Below are 18,907 nucleotides of genomic sequence, written 5' to 3'. Positions count from 1 at the left end.
GTGGAGCCCGCCCAAATGTGCTGACCCTGCTGGTGGTCGAATTGGTGACTGAACCCCAAGTCCACATGTCCAGGAGAGGCTGGACTTGATATAGTTGCTCCTGCTTGCTCTTTGGACCTTCTCTCTGGCTCTAGCCACAGCCCCTCATCAGCACATTTTGCGGCATAGGGCAGTCGTGGGATCCCAGGATGGCACGTGGCCACGTGGCCACATAGCCAGACACCAGCAAATGGCACTGGCAGCAGCCCTTCCTCCCCCTCCCCCACAATTTCATTTACCCCTTGGGGCATTCACACTCTTTCGCTAGAGAACTGCTTTTATTTTTTTTTTTTTTTTTTTTTTTTTTAAAGATTTTATTTATTTATTTGTCAGAGAGAAAGCGAGCGAGATCGAGCACAGGCAGACAGAGTGGAAGGCAGAGTCAGAGGGAGAAGCAGGCTCCCTGCGGAGCAAGGAGCCCGATGTGGGACTCGATCCCAGGACGCTGGGATCATGACCTGAGCCGAAGGCAGCTGCTTAACCAACTGAGCCACCCAGGCGTCCCGAGAACTGCTTTTAGTTCCCCTGAACCTTGGTGACTGACACAGGGGTCTGCTGGGGAGAGGCAGCGTTTGGTAACCAAAGTTTCTGACATTCTTAAAGGTAGAGAGAAGAGATTTAAGTGCCTCCAGGGACCCTGCTGGTCATGGGAATGGGTCAGGCTGGCTGAGTGTGTCCGTGCAGGAGCATCTCGTTTGCACCATGAGCAATACGACTTGCACTGCTCCCTCCTGCTTTTCTTGAAACACAGCCTCAATTTAGATAACTGCTTAAGGAAGAGCCCTGCTCGTGAGCCGGCCGATGACATCTGACATCCAGCCTCAGGGCTGGCGAGCAGTAGAGAGGGCTGGGCAGCTGGGGAACTCGTGCCCCCTCAAAAAGACCACCTGCTCCTCCTGTCCCTTACGGTCCCCAGTCCCTCTCAGACGTGGCCGGCACCAACAGGAAGGCTGGGGTGGCAGAGATGGGTGTGTGTCCTGAGAGTGACGGAGTCTCTGGCTCCCTCCTCAAGTGTCGCTGCTTGTGGGAGACTCACCGCATGTCCCAGTTACCCCGGGCCTGCTTCCTCAAACACAGCCCTCAGGGGGTGTCGGTCTGTTCCTGGCCAAGTCTGCTTTTTTTTTTTTTTTAATATTCCCTTAGAGTATATCTTGTCATGAAACAGATTACTGTTGTTCCTTTTGAACTAGGAAGGGGAGAGGGTCACACACTCAGTTGCCCTAGTTCTCGTCACGTGCTGGTTTGGTTGTGAGAGGGGAGCCCAGTGGCATTTGCTTGATTTGGACACAAGGGGGCATCAAAAAACTGATCTTAGACACTCCTGTGCGATTCTGGCCTTCTATCCAGTCTCCTTCTCTGTGGTTTCACTGAAGGTGGTGCTTCTGCACTGTCCGTGCAGGTGTTAGTCTGAAGTCTTGCAGGAAGGCTTTCCCTCACAGAGAGTGAACTGGGGCTGGGACCCTAGCATCTCAGGACCGGGAGGAACCATAAACCATCCTCTGCCCAGCTCTGTCCCTGCAGTCACAGGCGGAACTGGGATTCAAAGTCACGCTCACGGAGGTCTCAGTGGGAGAGCTGGGCTCTCATGAGCCAGTCTCATTCCCAGGTCAGAGTCACTGCCTCTGCTCTTTGAGTGCAGGATACCCTCCTCCCACTCACCTTTCAAAAGGAAGGATGCAGATCCAGTTCTTGTGTACTGACACTCGTGCCCAGAGGGCGCAGCAGGCAATTTTGTCAGAGGAAGCAGCTGGCACATTCTGCCCTACAGCTCTTCAAAGAAAAGGCCAGCTTGGGGCAGATAAAGAAGAAGTAGGATTCGACTCCAGTGAACATTCCTTAAGCACCTGCCTTGCATGTGGCCACGTGCTAAGTGCTTGCACGTAACACCATCTCATTTAATCAGCGTGATCCTGGCACCCCTGCAAACATGAAGTCAGCTTAGCGAGGCATCATCTCAGAGCAGAATGGAGGAAATCTGCAGGCAAGCAAGAACGTGCTGGAATTCTCCACCCATCCACGACTCCATGCCAGGATAATTACCATAAATGCAGGCAGAACGGTTTAACCATTCTGCTGCAGCTGCATGCTGACTTCCTGTGTTCTGTTGCTTTTCCTCTCACTCAGTGCTTCTCAGGCTTCCACTTCTCAAGTGCTTCTCGGGACTGCGCACCCAAAGCCTCAGCCTTCCAGAGTTCGTTATTATGGGCTCTCCACTTGGGAGCTTAACCCCAGGATAAGATCAGAAGCTACCAGGGACAGTCCTTTGCATTACGAGGGGAATATGATGAGCAGCAAGGCGGCAAGAGTTCCCCAAAGCAGTTCTTGGCATTCTGGCCCCGTGTGCTTAGTGATAAGGGACCAGGCCGGCAGGCAGGTGGCTGCCGTGGAGATGGTCTGTCTTGTGTTAGCAGAATGTCTGATGGCACCACGGCCGTGACTGGGAGGGAGACCCATGGGCGGCCTCAGTGGGGTATTGCAGTGGATTTCTTCCTTACATGACAGTATCTAAAGAGCTCAGTTGTACCCCCAAGATAGAGCCTCTTGTCTTGGACCAGAAAGCTCTTCCCTGGCCACGGTCTTGTTCAGCACTGCTTCTGACGGTCACTCCTCGAAAACAAAAACCTAAACTAAGCTTGCTGATGCCAGGAACACATTAGGTGACAGAACCAGGAGCCCGAAGACCTCAACAGATTAGAATCAGGAGGCGCACTAAACAAGATAATGGAGTTCAAGAACACTAAAGTCGCATCCTAGAGTTCTGTGTGGATGGCTGCGTGCCTTGCGGGCTGGCTGCTGGCCAGGGGCTGTGCCGGGCTCCTCCCTGCTTCCCCTGCCTCATGTGGACCCAGCATCACTCCCGCACCCTTGTCCCTGCCATCTGTTTGCTCTGCTGCCAACAAAGATCTTTCAGAGAAAGTCCACCACATCTCACCCTGCCTGGACTCTTCTGTGGCCCCCCACTGCCCTGAATTCCTCAGCCTGACTCACCCAGGCTAACTGGGGAAGGCTACCAGGAGTTGACAGGGAGAGGGTATTTTCATTTTTCATCTTATAGGGGTTTGACTGAGTTCGGCTGATTTTTATCATGAGCTAAATAAGCTAGTCTTTGCATTAAAATGGGTGGGGTCTTGTCCCAGTTACTTCTGTCCTTCGACAGCGAAGAGCTTGTCACAGCTCATCTTGTCTGCCTTCCCCACCTCTGTGCTCTGCATTATCTCAGGGCCACCTCCCCTTGCCACAGAGCAGTGGAGTCACATCCCCAAAATGAGTTTCCCTTATAACGGGCTCATTTAAAAGCGGTGAGAACTGCCTGTGCCTGTACCCCACATCCTGACTCCCGTGTTTAGTAATGATGCCAGGAAGGCTAGACACAGGGGAGCCAGAGCCTTGGAGCAGCAGCCTTGAGTTGGGCAGAGGGCCTCCCCCCACTAACGGGTTGCCATTCTGCTCTCGGCAGGACGGCTACGAGCAGCTCCGGCAGCTCTCCCAGCACGCCATGAAGGGCGTCATCCGCGTGAAGTTTGTCAACGATCTCGGCGTGGATGAGGCAGGTATTGACCAGGACGGTGTCTTCAAGGAGTTCTTGGAGGAAATCATTAAGAGGGTGTTCGACCCGGCGCTCAATCTATTCAAGGTATTTAAGGGGCGCAGGAGCGGGGCTGACAGCAGCCAAAAGCTCAGTGAGGAATGAGAAGCAAAGTGCCAGGCCCGTGGGCTCCCTGCCTCTCTCTGTTCTTCTCCCTTGCAGACAACCAGTGGGGACGAGAGGCTCTACCCCTCGCCCACGTCCTACATTCACGAGAACTACCTGCAACTCTTCGAGTTTGTGGGCAAGATGCTGGGGAAGGCCGTGTACGAGGTATGCACGCGCAGGAGTGTCGCACCAGGAGGGAAAACAAGATGTTAGAAGTCCCAGGGACTTGGTGCACGGTGTCCTGGCTGGGCCCAGGCACATAAAGTCCCTGTCATTGGGATGGAGCCCAAGAAAGAGGACGGGACCCAAGATTACTGAACAGAAACACTGGGTGCTTCCCATGTGCTGTGTCATTTCATCCTCTTGCCCGTCCTGTGGCCTGGCTGCCATTGTCCCATTTACCTGCCGGTGACAGAAGTGAGGCTTCAGGAAGTCACTTGTCTAGAGTATCAGCACTAGTTAAGTGGTAGGACCCAGATTCACATCCAGGCCAGCATGGTCCCATTGTAGGAGGGCAGCATTTTGTGGGGTGTGATAGTCGTTACAGCTGTTTTCTTAAATCCTTTGTTACTGGGGTGAGTGCTTCTGAGCAAGCCACAGGCATCTTGGTGTTGCCTACGAACCAGAGCAGGACAGCAGGTCGAGACCAGTCTTCACTGGCTAGCCAGGAACTGTGCAAGTGTGGCCTGTTTATTTCTGTAGGCCCTGGTTCTTGTCAGAGGAAGTAGGGACAATAAAAGCTATATTATTGGGTTGCCGCAGATAGTAAATGAGTTAAGACACCTCCTGTGCTGCCTGGCTCGTCAGTTTCGTGGGGTCAGGGTGGCATGGACTCATGTAGGCAGCAGGAGAGGAGCGGTCCACCCAGCTCCTGATCCCTGTCCACTGCGAGCCAAGCCAGCAGAACTCCCTCCAGGGACGCTTGGTCCCTACCTTAAGGGTCTTGCTCCCCAGGCTGGAAGGAAAGCTGCAGCAGGAGCTTGTGGCCTTCACAGTGGACTCCCAAACTGCCTGAGCAGTACTGCCCCTCACCCGGCACAAATCCTGGGGAAGGCAGAGCCGGTGGCTGGAGCAAATGGAGGGAAGCAGGAAGAGAGGCCATGTGGGGGCAAGCATCTGCATTCTCCGTGTCCGTGGCCTCAGTCTCTGGCCAGGGTGCTGGCAGATGCCCCATCTGCATCCCTGCCCAGGCTCCCTCAGGCTGCCTCCCGCCCTAGATCGGTTGCAGGAGCCTGGGCTCCTTTTCTGTGCTTCTCTTTCCACATCTGCAAAATGGAGACCATCTCTCAGTTCATTCCCATTTAGAAAAGAAATCCCGGGGCGCCTGGGTGGTTCAGTGGTTAAAGCCTCTGCCTTCAGCTCAGGTCATGATCCCAGGGTCCTGGGATCGAGCCCCATATCGGGCTCTCTGCTCAGCGGGGAGCCTGCTTCCCCCTCTCTCTCTGCCTGCCTCTCTGCCTACTTGTGATCTCTGTCTGTCAAATAAATAAATAAAATCTTTAAAAAAAAAAAAAAAGAAAAGAAATCCCATGAGGATGTCCCTGGCCATATGCCACATTTCTCTTTTAAACATGTAGCTGTGATATGCCCACAAGAGTCAGACCAGTGACTTCTGTGAATGTCCTCCCCTATTCCTCTGGACCCAGCATCTCTCTCCTCCCTCTCCAGCAGTAACAGTGCAGAGAAATTAGGACATGTGAGGAGTAGCATGCATTAACTCACATAACCCTTGCTGTCCTCTGAAACAGGTCATCATCGAGCCTGAGCCCCCGCCCCTTCTAAATCTCTCCGACTTACATGCTTCCCTTCGCTGGGAACGGCCCGCCTCTCCTCCCCGCGCTCCGCAGGGTTCCTTGCTGCATCCCTGCCCCCGTCTTCCTCCTGTGGTCCATGCCCCACGCCAAGTACAACCTGGCACGCCCCTGCCTACAGCTCTCCTGGGGCTCCCCGCTGCCCTCCAGATAGAATTCAGACTCCAGGAGCCTCAGGAGGCCCCTCCAGATCTGGCCCTGATCCCTCCCGTCCCCTCCCTTGCACGCTATGCTGTGTGTGGAGAGCTGTGTTCCCTCCCCGGGGAATCCCTGTGGGGCTGGTACAAGAGGCCTTGTGCTGCTTAGGTCCAGCTTGGATAGGTCTTTATCCTGGAGACATACCCTGTCCTGGATCCAAGGGAGAGCCGATGCTTTGCATTTCTCTCCACCCTGCTCATTTAAATCTTAAAATTGGGAGGCTGTGCCAGTCCCCATTTACAGATTGATGGCCTGCAGCCAGGCAGCAGTGCAGCTGGGGCTGGATCCCTGAGCGGTGCAGCTCCAAAGCCTGTGCCCTTACCTGCTATGCTCTGCTGGCCCCTGTAGGTGCTTGGCAGTGTCCTGTAGTTGGGAGGTACTGGTCTCCAACTCAAAAGTTTAGGAAGCACCCAGCGATGTCCTTGGCACCCTCAGAGCCCCTCTGCAGCCCCAGCCACCCCAACAGGGTCACTGAGATGGGATCCTCCGTGGCAGACAGCAAGCTCCTATCTCCCCTCTCATAGGGAATTGTGGTGGACGTGCCCTTCGCGTCCTTCTTCCTGAGCCAGCTGCTCGGGCACCACCACAGCGTCTTCTATAGCTCTGTGGATGAGCTGCCTTCGCTGGACTCGGAGTTCTATAAAAACCTCACCTCCATTAAGGTCAGTGTGACATGGTGGGTGTAGCTGTCAAGTGAAGGCCTCAGGGTTCCCATGTGGTGGGAGGCGATTTCCTGCTCTGGTGCAGGGGTCACTCTGTAGCTTCTGGAGGCTCCCATGTCCCCTTCTGGGAACTCCTACCTCCTTGCTTACAGTGACGAGAAGCCTTTGCCTTTGCTTCAGGCCTGGTGGCCAAAGTGGTCCTGCCCACGCAGTACTGGGTAGGACAGGATGTGGTACAGCCTTCAAGGATATGGCCTGCTGGGTCCCAACACTTGCCCCTTCTCTGTTGTATTAGCGCTATGATGGGGACATTGCTGACCTGGGCCTGACTCTGTCGTACGATGAGGACGTCATGGGTCAGGTAAGTCGACCTCTATGGCTGAGCAATTCTTTGCCGCCCTCCACTGGCTTCCTGGGACCCGCCCCATTCTTGGTTTTCGCCCTGGGAGGTCGACAAACCAGGGCTGCCTGTCCTCTGGTGCTTGGCCCCCTTGCCCATCCCCCAATTCCTGCCTCGCCAGCAAGGGGGCTCTTCCCCCTTCCATTCCCAGTTGACCTGGCCTTTGCCTGCTGGGCCCTCAGAGAGCTCCCCACAGAGACCCCGCATTGCTTAGATCGCATTTAGGGTCATTCCTGATGGGAGCTCTAATTCCCCATTTGTAACATTGCTTTTCCTTGCCGTGGTGAGGATTAGCTATCACACACGGAGGCTTGTGATTTGCAGAGGGGAAGAAGCCACCGGAGAAGTGGCTCGAACAGAATCCAGTCCTTGCTCTGGCTCATCCCACAGAGCAGAGCAGGGAGAAAAGACTGTCGACACTGTGGCAGCAGAGGCGTCTCTTAGGACCCAGAGTTTTCCTTTTGGCTTTTCCCTGAGGTACCCTCCGCGCCCTCCAGAGATGTCCCAGTGGACACCTGCATGAGCCTCTGTGCACCCATGTTCTGAGGGCTGCGAGGAAAACCAGACCTAGAGCTGAGTAGTGCAAGCTGGCTTCTTGGAGCCAAGCCTGCGTCGCCTCCAAGAGGTCCCTCAGTCTCCCTGAGCCCCACTTCTCTTGGACCAACGTGACACCATGAACTCCCACAGGCTACACCCTGCAGAGAGCCCCAGCACGCTGGTGTAGGAGCACTCTGATCAGCCTGTGAGGGAGCAGCCTCCACCTTCTCCCAGAGTGGTTCTCCGAGGCTCTCCAAGTAATAGCACATGTACCAGGCGCTCCCTAGAGCCCTGTCTGGGAAACACCAAGCTAGGTCAGAAGTCCCAGCTTCAGAGTCCTCCGATTGCCACAAGGTGTTCGCAGCGGTGGGCTTAGAGGCCACAATCGTTCCTTTCTGCATCATCAGAGACCCAGGATATCCTATTCGTAGAATTTCTGCTAAAATTAGCTTTGAAATTATGCCTTTTTGATTTTTTTAGGTGACCCCCAGAAATGCCTGAAGTTGAGGAAAATACTTGAGTCCACAGTTTTCAAATCTTTAATCAGATTTTGAGCCTTCCCCCTGAGAATTTTCTCTTCTGATGATAGAAATAATTCAAACTGCTAACCACAGATTCCACTATGAGATGAGCACAGTATCTGAAAAAACCAGTTAGAGCACCGGCGCCCGGAGAGCAGTGCTGTTAATGTGTCATCTGTGGGTTTTCAGAATTCTCTCCCCGGGCACCTGTGTAACTTTTTTTTTTTCCCAGAAATGGTATCATACCATGCGTGTTATTATGTATTATTTTTTTCCCCACCTTCTCAACAAATGCACGTTTTCTTCGTATTTTTTAATAGCTGCACATTCCAGGTTACAGTTTACCAACATTTATTTAACTGTGCTCCTAATGCAAACACGGTCCTCTCCACAACATTTCAAAGCCTCAGTATCAATGTCTTAATGAGAATCAGAAGAGAAGAAGCCTTCCATATTGATTGGACAGGATCTGCTTGTTGATAGTTAAGCCCTGGCTTCTTGTGAAAATGATTATTCCAAAACATGTCCCATCTTCATTCTGTTATTACGGACATCAGTGGTGGGCCCTTTCATCTTCAGGAAGCCTTATTTCCCCAGTAGAATCCTGCCGAGTAATTGCTCCCCATCTTCTCCCCCAGCTTGTTTGCCATGAACTGATTCCTGGAGGGAAGACCATTCCTGTTACGAATGAAAATAAGTGAGTATAGCAATTAGATTTTTAAGGTCATCACTTGAAAAGACTTCATTCTGGCTCTCCGGTCTTACTTTGAGAATTTATTAAGATAGATTGAAGTAGAAAGAGGCCATAAATATCATAATGGAATTTACTGGTTACAGTTCATAGGCCAAAATTGTATTAAATTCGATTTGCAAAATAAGAATTGACAATTTATTTTTTGCAGTAGCACATCTAAGGTCAGAGGCGCCCAGGCCATGGTGTTCCTAGGAATTTAATGACGGCTCAAGATGCAGACAAATGGATTCTGAGCCGCTCAGGCACATAGTCCTGAACCCACAGGGCCCAGAGGCAGAAAGACACCTTGGAGGGGCAGATCATTTTGGAATGATAGCATGTGGAAGTTGTATGAAATGCTGTTCTTGAGAAGACACAGTGATGAATTCAAATGCCACAGACAGGTCCTTAGACGTGATGGGACTCGGAGGCCCGGCAGCTATTGTCACAGATAACAGGCTTTTAGAAATCTATCATAAATGTCAGCCTCTTTGGTACCTAGAAGCAAAACTCCTCAGTGCACTGTCTCCATCCACACTGTTCTCACCTCATTAAAACAGAAGAACCTGGCATGAGGAGTCGATACTGACCCTTTTGTCAATCTGTCAGTCTTCTCCTGCCACCAGGCTCAGCTGAGCATCATTCTCCCAGTGACAGGTGAGAGCTCAGTCCCACCTGGTGAGTCACTCGGATCAGATGCACGTTGCAGCCCGAGCGTCCCTCTGGGATCAGGTGGGGGATCAGTCCTCCTGCTTGCGGAGCTTTTATTTAGACGGTCAGTGTGATCAGAAGAGCAGGCCTGATTCTCCTCGTGTTGGAAGGACACCAGTTTTGACTCCTAGCCATGGGACATTAGTTGGACAACTGAGAAAAGAGCCGGGAGCCCAGGTTGGGAGGCGCTGCCCGGGGGGCATCAGAGAACAGAGCCTCATCCCATTGCTCCCTGCCGTGTGCCTATAACCATCCCTTCAGAGGGCTTCTCTGAGCTCATGGGTATAAAATACCCTTGAGGATGTCTGGTTCAAGTGTCTGATTCTCTAATGAAAACAGTGAATGTCACCAGTGTCAGCTATGTGACATGTCTCGTAGACCCCTATCACCCCCAGATCGGTCGTGTTTCACAGCATGGGTCACGGCCAGAAGCAGCAGGCCGACAACAGCCTGTGCTGGAGTGAAACTCCTACCCTGCCTGACCTGTGTGGAAAGCCACTTCACAAACTCTTCTATGTTCTCAGCAAAAAAGCTTGGCATAAGGGGGGGATTCAGTTCCACAGAAGGTCTTAAAAGGCTTGTCAAGGCCGATTCCGCCCTCCTAAGGAGTGATATTTGGTCTTGCACTTCCTGGTGGACATTAAATGGGAAAGCCCTCCAGAGTCCCCCTCTCTCTTTTGGTAAAATGGAACAACAGCAGCACCCTGCCTCGAAGCATGTATGAAAGGGATATCGATCATGGAAAAAATCGTATTTAGCGTTTCAGTGTGCAAGTCTGCTGCTGGATAATTTTTTTAAAATAGATGCATTTTCAAGGTCAGAAACTCAGGTCTGAGCCCTTTGGGGTAAAATTTTTATTTGGACTGTGCTAATTTGGGGTGCTAATTTGGAATTTGGAGAATCGTACCTGGGCTGGGCCCATGTTCTTTGCTAAGAAATCAGTCATGCTAGCATAACTGGATTTAACCTGTTCCAAAGGTTTGTGTTGTATTTTACACAGTCGTAGATGAGGTCACTGTGCTCAGAAAAGCAGGCCCAGAAGACCGTCTGCTCGGAACCATTGTTAGTGCCCTGACTTCCTGTCGAACTTAAGTGTAAGCCAGCTGCTTTTGGTCACAACTTTTCTCAGGCTTGCTTTTCATGACTTAAGAGTCTTGGCCCAGATTAGTATGGCTTTGATGGAAGTTTCCTCGTGAAACCACTTTTTTCTCTGTTTAAAGTTTACTGAAGGATGGAATTCTCTCTTAATCAGATGATAGTAAATAAAAGTCCAAAAAGCACCATTTGTACTGAGAAGGGCCCTCTCCTTACTGGAGAATGTCTCACTTGGGTTCTTGGTACAGTGGGGTGTTTCCTGATGTCTGACCCCCAAGTTTTGGTGGAGGAGTGAATGAGGTGATGCCCTGAACGCATCAGGAGGGCCAGCTAGCTAGTATCACTATTGTCTTCGTCATCAGCATCATTCTGGTGAAACACCCTGGTACCGTTGGTGTTTCTGTGAAGTGGTCCCAAAATGACTGGACTCCTCTTTCAGCCCACTGGTAACAGCCCACTGGCCTGTTAATTCCCACTGTTTTGTTCCTGTTGGCAACAGGATTAGCTACATCCATCTGATGGCACATTTTCGGATGCACACTCAAATAAAAAACCAGACAGCTGCCCTCATTAGTGGATTCCGCTCCATTATCAAGCCTGAGTGGACCCGGATGTTCTCAACCCCTGAGCTACAGCGTCTCATCTCTGGTGACAATGCTGAAATTGATCTGGAAGATTTAAAGTAAGCAACGAGTGGTTGGTTGGTTGGTTGGTTGGTCGGGGCTGGGGAGTGGGGGTTGGTGAGTGAGGGTTGGTGAGTGAAATCTTTGGCCTCCTGGGAAGCAAGCTGTCCCCTTGCTGAGCTCCTTCTATTTCAGGAGCCCACCTCCAAGTGTACTTTCCAGGCGAATCGCTCTGGAAAAGAAGCTCCCCCACTTGTCTGCCTAGAGACTCAGAAGTGCAAGCAGAGACTAAGCGTGTCAGGGACTGCTGGGCTCTCCAGAATTCTGGGAAATGGCAGGGCAGGACCTCTTGTTTGCGAGTCACAGGAGTGTACAGCTCTGGAGCTCCCCACTTGTTCAGCTTCCAGGGCCGTGGGTCACGAAGGCATGATCATCTTCCTTTAAGAGAAGTCAGGAGTGACCCAGGCCTGCCAGAGCTGGCTGTGCCACTTGGCTAAAGTCCGTCCCTGCCTGGGTCTGTAAGCGCCCATTGGAATGTGTGGCTGAGCACATTGTCTTCCTTATTTTCAGGAAGCACACGGTGTACTACGGTGGCTTTCATGGAAGTCACAGGGTCATCATCTGGCTCTGGGATATTCTGGCCTCTGACTTCACACCCGACGAGAGAGCCATGTTTCTGAAGGTATTTTATATGTTACCTAGATGTGCATTCATAGATACTCTCGTAAACCTAGAGGCCACTTGATGTAAGAATTTACACTGGGGAAAAAATAAACCTTACCAGGAGGACCTCCTATCATGAGCGTATCCTCTCCCATAGGCCACCTCCGTGGTGGGTCAAACAGTAACCAGACAGGCCAGAGGTGAGGCTGAGTCACACGGGCCCCAGAGCTGCTGCACACCTCTCTGCAGAAATAGGCCTGCATGGACAGGAGCTCATTGGCCTCAGCACTCCGTCTTCCCCTTCGCTAGTGCTGGCCTTGCTCACATCTCGTTTCTTCCTTCCTATATAGAAGCAAATAGTGTTTATTACCTTAAAATTACAGACAAGCAATTTTTTTTTAAGCTTTGTTTTTAAATAATTTCTATACTCACTGTGGGGAATCAAACTTCTAATGCCAAGATCAAGTCACATGCTCCACCGACTGAGCCAGCCAGGCATCCTGAGACAGGCACACTTTTGAGTCTCTGTTCCTAGTGTCCCGGGACTGCCTCTGTGTACCCTTTTTCTCAGTGGTATAAAACATGCAGTGCCACACATACAGTGTGCCCGTAAAACACATGTGATTGAGTAGGCTGAGAGCAATGTGTGTTTCTGCAAACAGTGGCTGACATTAACCAGTTCCCTTATACCGGTGTCTTTGAAGTTGTAAATGTTCAGAACATCCACCCCCTCCCCTGCCCGACGCCACTCTGTTGTTTCCTGTTACGTTGGCGAAGCCTTTTATGGGACAGTGGACAACATGCACACTTGTCTGTATTTGTTACACACGTGTGCATGTTTATAAAGATGGAATCCTCACTTTGCCACCTGCTCTCCTATTTGATATTTTACCGTGAACACTTTGTCATATTCTGGGGGTACATTTAAGTGCCTTGAGCTATTTTCCACTGGACATTTGGGTTTCAAGAATGGTCTCCGGTGACCTTGGTTGTTGAATCAACACAGTGTCACCAGTTGAAAGGGCAGCAGGTTTTCTTGTTCCTTGGTTTTTCATTCTGAGGAGAGTTCATTCCCATCAAGGAGCCCCCCACTCGCAGATGCAGAAATGCCCAGCTCGTCCCCATGGGTTTTAAAGGACTTGGGGTAGGCAGGTAGACATAATTCCAAAAATTCTTAAGAGAATCAAGTCTGATTTTCAGCAGCACCTCTTATAGGCACAACACCCCCTGCTGGCTTATAGAACCGCTCCTCCGTCTCTCCTAGAAAGAGGAGAGAGCCCGTGGCTCCTGACTGTATGCAGTCTGTCCCACACAGCGGGCATGTTCGTGTCTCTGGAGAGCCGGTCCCCAGACCTGCTGTTCCTGCAACCAGGCCCAGCGCCAGGTGGAAGACACAACCACTGTACGGGAGTGGCCCCGACTCTGCTTTCTTCAGATGTCACGCCAGCAGATGGCAGCTTCCTATGCCCTCTGCTCCTGCACCTTCCGTCCCAGGGGGATGAAAGCGGCATTCCCTCCATTGACGAGCCCCAGCTTGGAGCATGTGGCAGGTCTGAGCGGCCTGAACTGGGATAGGCATGGGCTCTTCGGGGTCTGTCTCCTCATCCCTGAAACAGCGAATCATACAGCTCCCGAGAAGTGACGCAGTGAGGCCAGGTCCCAGAGCACTCAGTGCAAAGCTCAGCCCTGCTTTGTAGGAGCTGCTGCTGTGCTTTGGTTGGTGGAAAGTAAACCCTGCTGGGTAGTAGCATCGATACTTGGTGTAAAAAATAGTTTTTTTTACAAACTCTCTGGTTGCCCTCAGGAATCTCACAACCATTTAAAACACTGTTTCAGTGGTAATAGTTAAGAGCCAAACACGCAGCTTGCCGTGAAATTTTGAAGCACAGCTTGGTGTAACGTAGTAGGCCCAGTAGTAGGCTCATACATCCCCTGGAGAAGGGAGAGCGTTTCTAGCTGATGTTCGGTTCTAAAAAGCGAGTGCTTTCTAAGACTTCCTCTGCAGGTCTGTTGCTCGGATTTCTAAGTCAGTCTGGTTCCCCTGTGCAGACACGAGCTGCATGTGTAGGGAGATGACCCAGGTGCTGCCATCTGGAAGATGCAGGGAATCCCAGGAGTGTTGCAGGAGTGCATGGCTGGCTGCCCAAAGGCCCCATTCTCGGTGTCTGGGGTGTCAGTGCACCCCCTCAGCCTTGCTGGTGCAGACGCCTGATCATTGTCTGCGTGCTGAGAGCAGGTTTGTCTGTCAGGGACAAAGCTCGCAGAGACTGCTCTGTGACCCAGCAGGCCGGGGTGCCCAGGTGAACGCACCTGCACACCATCCCCCGGCTTGCTGGGAAGCCGAACAGAAAGCCAGGTGTGAGGGGAGCGGGCCTTCTCTCCTGCGCCATCCTTAGGGGCACCACCATCTCCCTCTGCCCGGTGCTCCTGTGCGTGGCGTCTCTCTACACCAGGGCCCATGTGCCAGGCCCACTGAGATCGGTCCCGTGAGGGGAGTTTGTGTTGTTTCTGAGCTGTTCAGCTACACATTCTCCGCCATCCCTTGGGTTGGCGCGCACAAATGACTGGTCACATCTACTGGTGTGGCTTTCGTATGTTTTAACCTTCAAAAACAACACCCTTAAGGGAGATATGAGACATGTACCAGTTCTTGGGCCGAATGCACGGTCTGTCACCTTGCACTCTCCAGTCATACTGTGACTAGAGAAAGCAAAAAAGCACAGCTCGCCTGCCAGGGGCGTGTTGCTGAAGTTGCAAGAGCCCCACTCTGTCCCCTCAACCTGCCTTGTGTTGCAGTTTGTGACCAGCTGCTCCAGGCCCCCGCTCCTAGGATTCGCCTACCTCAAGCCTCCCTTCTCCATCCGCTGTGTGGAAGTGTCAGACGATCAGGTACTGCTGCCGGGGTTGGGGGGGGTGGCGCAAGGCGCCCGCTCTTTGGGGGGGGTTGCTGTGGGCGCTGCGGGGAGCTTCACACCCGGTCTGGGTCCGTGGGGCGGGCCGCGCAGCTCCTGGGAGCGGGGTGAGAAGGTTCCACAATGCTCCAGCCAGGAGACCAGTCGGGCCCCCAGAGGATGCCCTGGGACTCGGGCTGCTCTGAGGCCTCAGCTCTCTCAGGGTCCCTTTCTCTTTCCTCCCTCAGGAAAGGGTACCTGGGGGTGGTTTAGTAGCAGGTGGCTTGGCAGGGCTCCAGGCTGAGAGGCAGTTGGGGGAGGGGGTAAGGCTTAGGAATGGGGCAGGCAAGGGCTTGTGTGCTGGCCCTTGCTATCTGGCAGGCTGCATCGTTTCCTCGTCTGCAAGAGAGAACAAATGTCTCGGGTTGTCCTGCCCCATGGAGGGGTGCTTGAAGAGCAGCCGTGGTACACTATCTCAACCCCTCTCCCCTGCCGGCAAAAACCCAGCGGCCTCTGCACATAGCGGCCTCTTGGGATGCTGCAGGCTGGTCTCCAGGTCCCTCGTGTGATGCTAGACAAGACTCAGTCCTCTTTTTTTTTTTTTTTAAAGATTTTATTTATTTATTTGAGAGAGAGTGAGAGAGAACATGAGCAAGGAGAAGGTCAGAGAGAGAAGCAGGCTCCCCGTGGAACAGGGAGCCCTATGCGGGACTCGATCCCGGGACTTCAGGATCATGACCTGAGCCGAAGGCAGTCGTCCAACCAACTGAGCCACCCAGGCGTCCCAAGGCTCAGTCCTCTTAAGGAAGGCTGCCACACATTGCAGTCTGCCCTGGGCCATGTGCTGGCAGCGGGAAGTGGGAGGCTGTTTTTGGACCTTAAATGTGTCTACAGTAGTCTGGCTCTTTGGAAATTGGTTAACCGTTAACTAGCAGTTAATCTGAAGGCCCCCTTTTTGAGCGCTTACCTAACACAGGGGTCGCCCATGCAGGACAGGGCTGCTTCTGTGCGCTCAGCACTTGGGGCCCGGTGCCCTCCATTGGGAGGCTATCTCGGGTGGCAGTGCATTCTCACCAGTCCGGCCGTTCCGCTCGACACCCGGGACTAGCCAGGTCCTCTCCTGGGTCGCCCACTCTGGCAGACCCCCGGGCTCCCTCGCCAAGTGCCTCCCAACCGAGGCTGTGCTGTGTGCTTGCAGGACACAGGGGACACCCTTGGCAGTGTCCTCCGGGGCTTCTTCACCATCCGCAAGCGGGAGCCGGGTGGCCGCCTGCCCACCTCCTCCACCTGCTTCAACCTGCTCAAGCTGCCCAACTACAGCAAGAAGAGCGCCCTCCGGGAAAAGCTGCGCTATGCCATCAGCATGAACACGGGCTTTGAGCTCTCCTAGCTCTCGCCCCCGCCACCTGCCCTGGCCGGCTCCTGGGATCCCAAGGACCTTCAGCTCCAGGGGGCAGGGTCGCTCTGGGAGTGGGTGACCCACCCACCAGGTGACCTCGCACTCTCTATAGCCATGAGACTCCCCTGTGGCCTCAACTACTTGGGATGCACCTGACGACTCCGTAGCGCTCTCCAGGTGACACTGATGGGAAGGGTGTTGAGAATAAACCTCCAGGTTCCTCCAGCGCTGGTCCTTTTCTCCTGCTTTCTGGGGCCTGAAGCCAAGGCTTGTGGTCACAGAGGGACTTCTCCTTTTGATAGTTTGGTTTTTTGGTGAGTCTTTTCTTTCCTGAACTTGCTGAATGAGCTGTGCATGAACGAGTGAGTGCCTGGAACTCCAAGGGTCCAGAGTGGCTTTCACGATACGGTCCTGAGTGCACAGAGCCCACTAGGGCTGAGATGCTCTCCTTCCTTTTCTGAAAACTCTTTACTCAGGTAAGGCCTCGCCAAGCCTCTATGCACTTGACAAAGTCTCTGCCTCCTTCCTGTCCAGAGCGGCCCCTCTGCAGACAACCAGGCCTGCCTGCTCCCCAGGGAAGCAGAGTTGCCGGCCAGGAAGGCGGCAGAGCCCAGGAAGTTCAGGGCGCTGCCCCCACCTTGAAACCATTCCACATGGCGGCAGTGCCCCCTCCCCGCCCACGCACACACACCCAGTCTTGCCTCAGATGCTCTGAGTCCTTAGCAGGTGGGGTTGCTGGGAGGCCCCCCACTGGCTTGATCCCATCAATGTGTTCACACTGGCGGCCTGGCTTTGGGAGAAAGTACCTCTTGGCCCTTAAGAGCAGCTCTGTTTCCAGAGGGTGCTGGCTGTTCCCCCAAAGCCTGCTGATTCCTAAGGGGACAGCTGCCATCCCCCTGCTTCTTTGCCCTGCTCTTGTCTTGTAAGGAACACTCTCTGAGTTACCCAACCTGTTGGGGGAGTGTCTTCCCTCCACTGATGGTAAAATCCCAAGAAACTTGGGTCTTGCCCCTCATTTTTCTTCAGCACGGGGAACCAGGACACTTTGCATTAACGGAAGCTCAAAGGGCTGAGGAAACACTGGGCTGGGTTTTTGGGGTTTATTTTTTTTACTTCCTTTTTCTCTTCCAACCCATTGTGCTCCTCTGCCCTTATCATGAGAACTTCATTCTCGATCCAGGGAATTGAGACAGAGGCCATGTCTGTGGTCTCTATTGACAGCCATCACCCTTGCCCCCCTCATCAAGCTCCTTAGGCATCCCCACCACCAAGACTGAAGCCAGGAGTGCCTGGTCCCTCCTCTGTTCTGTGGAGCCGGCTGGGGCCTTCAGCTTTCTACCAAGCAGCAGAACACCTTCTGGCAAAAACCTTCATGTTGACAACAAAGTAGGCAGGACTGATCTCCATGGCCTCCCTCAGAGGTTGCAGATAGGTGCCGTGTCCCGCCCGGGCCCAAGCCTGGCTCCGTGAGAGCCCCTGGGCTTCTGCAAAACAGAGTTTATGTTTTACTTTGATGGAAAGAATTTAAAGACAGGAATTTATTATTGTTAAAGATTTGTAAGTAACCTCTGATTCTGTGGATTTGCCACTTTAAACACTTGACTCCTCTGAAGATCTCTGAACGTGTGTGCGCGCGCGGAGCGGGCATGCACATTTATACCGTTGGCCTGCATGGATGCTTCCATCTTGACTCCAATCACCCACAGATTGGCCAGCATGCCGCTGCGGAGAGCGTGGTTTCTAAGCACCGACACCAACTTCTTTTGTTCTTTTGACGAGGAGGGGTGGTTCGTAATTTCATTTAAATGGTTCTCTTCAGTAGCTGGAAATCTTGCACTATCTAAAACACTGAATCTGTGCTCTTATGGCCGGTGTTTGTTGACACTTTGATGGCTCTTGATGGCTCTAAAAAGTTGGGGGGCAGGTTTGGTTTCATAGATAACCTAGGGATTAAAAGGTGATCAAAGGCTTTATTAAATTTCTACTGTCACACACGATGGCTGTGTTCTGCTTTTTATCTGAAGAAAGAGCGCTTTAGGACCTTGGTCCCAGGTAGCTCACGAGGGGGCGCCTGGAGCTTAAAGGGCACGCGGCTCCCTCTGTGGAAGGGTGATTCAGAGGCAAACACAGCAGACCCCCAAGTCTCGCCGTCAAAGCAGTTAGCAGCTGACAATGTTCTCTTCACTTCCAGTTCTGTTTTGAGAGGGAGCACATTCCAGATAGAGCCCAGGTCACCTCCAGCACCGCTGGGCTCGTGTCCCTCCCACCCACTCTGCAGAGGCGGCCACCGCCCCGGATTCCATGTTTTATACTGAAATGGATACAAGCCCTAGATGTGTGTTCATTGAAAACCATCCACATAACAAGCACATGAAGGCATATTTTCCAGCTGCATCGGGGTCTGTGTGGCTTTGCGCCCTGAGGATCGTAGTGCGGGACATGCAGCCCTGTGTCATCCTGTTCAGCCCACCTTTACGCTCAGCAGAAAACCCATCTCTGACTGCCCGTGTTTCCAGCTTCACCCTAGGTGGCTTCTCCCCTCACCTGCCCCTGCCTCTGGCCTGGAGCCCTCAGAGGGTCGGAGCAGGAGGCTGGCCTGTTGAAATCCAAGGACTCAGGAGAGATGGACCTTTATAAGACAATGTGTGGGCACTCAAGGGGAATTCGTGTGTGCTGGGTTTTCTCACGCAGAGCATCAGTACCGCCTCCCCAGAAAAACGATAGTGTCCAGTGACACACTACCACCTGCAAATCCAGAGCCTCGTTCTGTGACATCTCAGCCTTTCCAAGTTACCACAGCAAAGAGAAAATTCTTTTAACTAGGAAAAACAAGTGGGCTTCTTAAAAACTGGTTTAAATGAAGACAGTTTTAGTGCACTGACAGAACCTGCAAGTGCCTGAGAATATTGAGGTGGAACCCAGTTTGAGAA

The 18,907-nt window shown here is 52.7% G+C and overlaps 1 protein-coding gene across 5 annotated transcripts in view; it reads left to right on the top strand.

The window, feature by feature from the left end:
- The window catches only part of UBE3B (ubiquitin protein ligase E3B), a 53,618-nt gene extending 35,644 nt beyond the window's left edge, over window positions 1-17,974 (top strand). For all 5 annotated transcript variants that reach the window (XM_059139911.1, XM_059139912.1, XM_059139908.1 and 2 more), the window contains 9 exons: window positions 3,497-3,673; window positions 3,788-3,898; window positions 6,267-6,404; window positions 6,700-6,765; window positions 8,501-8,559; window positions 10,901-11,083; window positions 11,595-11,706; window positions 14,484-14,576; window positions 15,777-17,974. In XM_059139911.1, coding sequence (XP_058995894.1) covers window positions 3,497-3,673; window positions 3,788-3,898; window positions 6,267-6,404; window positions 6,700-6,765; window positions 8,501-8,559; window positions 10,901-11,083; window positions 11,595-11,706; window positions 14,484-14,576; window positions 15,777-15,968 — 1,131 coding nt within the window. In that variant the 3' untranslated portion in view covers window positions 15,969-17,974. The remainder of the gene's footprint in view (window positions 1-3,496; window positions 3,674-3,787; window positions 3,899-6,266; window positions 6,405-6,699; window positions 6,766-8,500; window positions 8,560-10,900; window positions 11,084-11,594; window positions 11,707-14,483; window positions 14,577-15,776) is intronic.
- The last annotated feature ends 933 nt before the right edge of the window (window positions 17,975-18,907 follow it).

This window comes from Mustela lutreola, chromosome 11 (assembly GCF_030435805.1).
Source record: "Mustela lutreola isolate mMusLut2 chromosome 11, mMusLut2.pri, whole genome shotgun sequence".
NCBI classification, from domain to species: domain Eukaryota; kingdom Metazoa; phylum Chordata; class Mammalia; order Carnivora; family Mustelidae; genus Mustela; species Mustela lutreola.
This window is presented reverse-complemented; position numbering and strand designations above follow the sequence as displayed.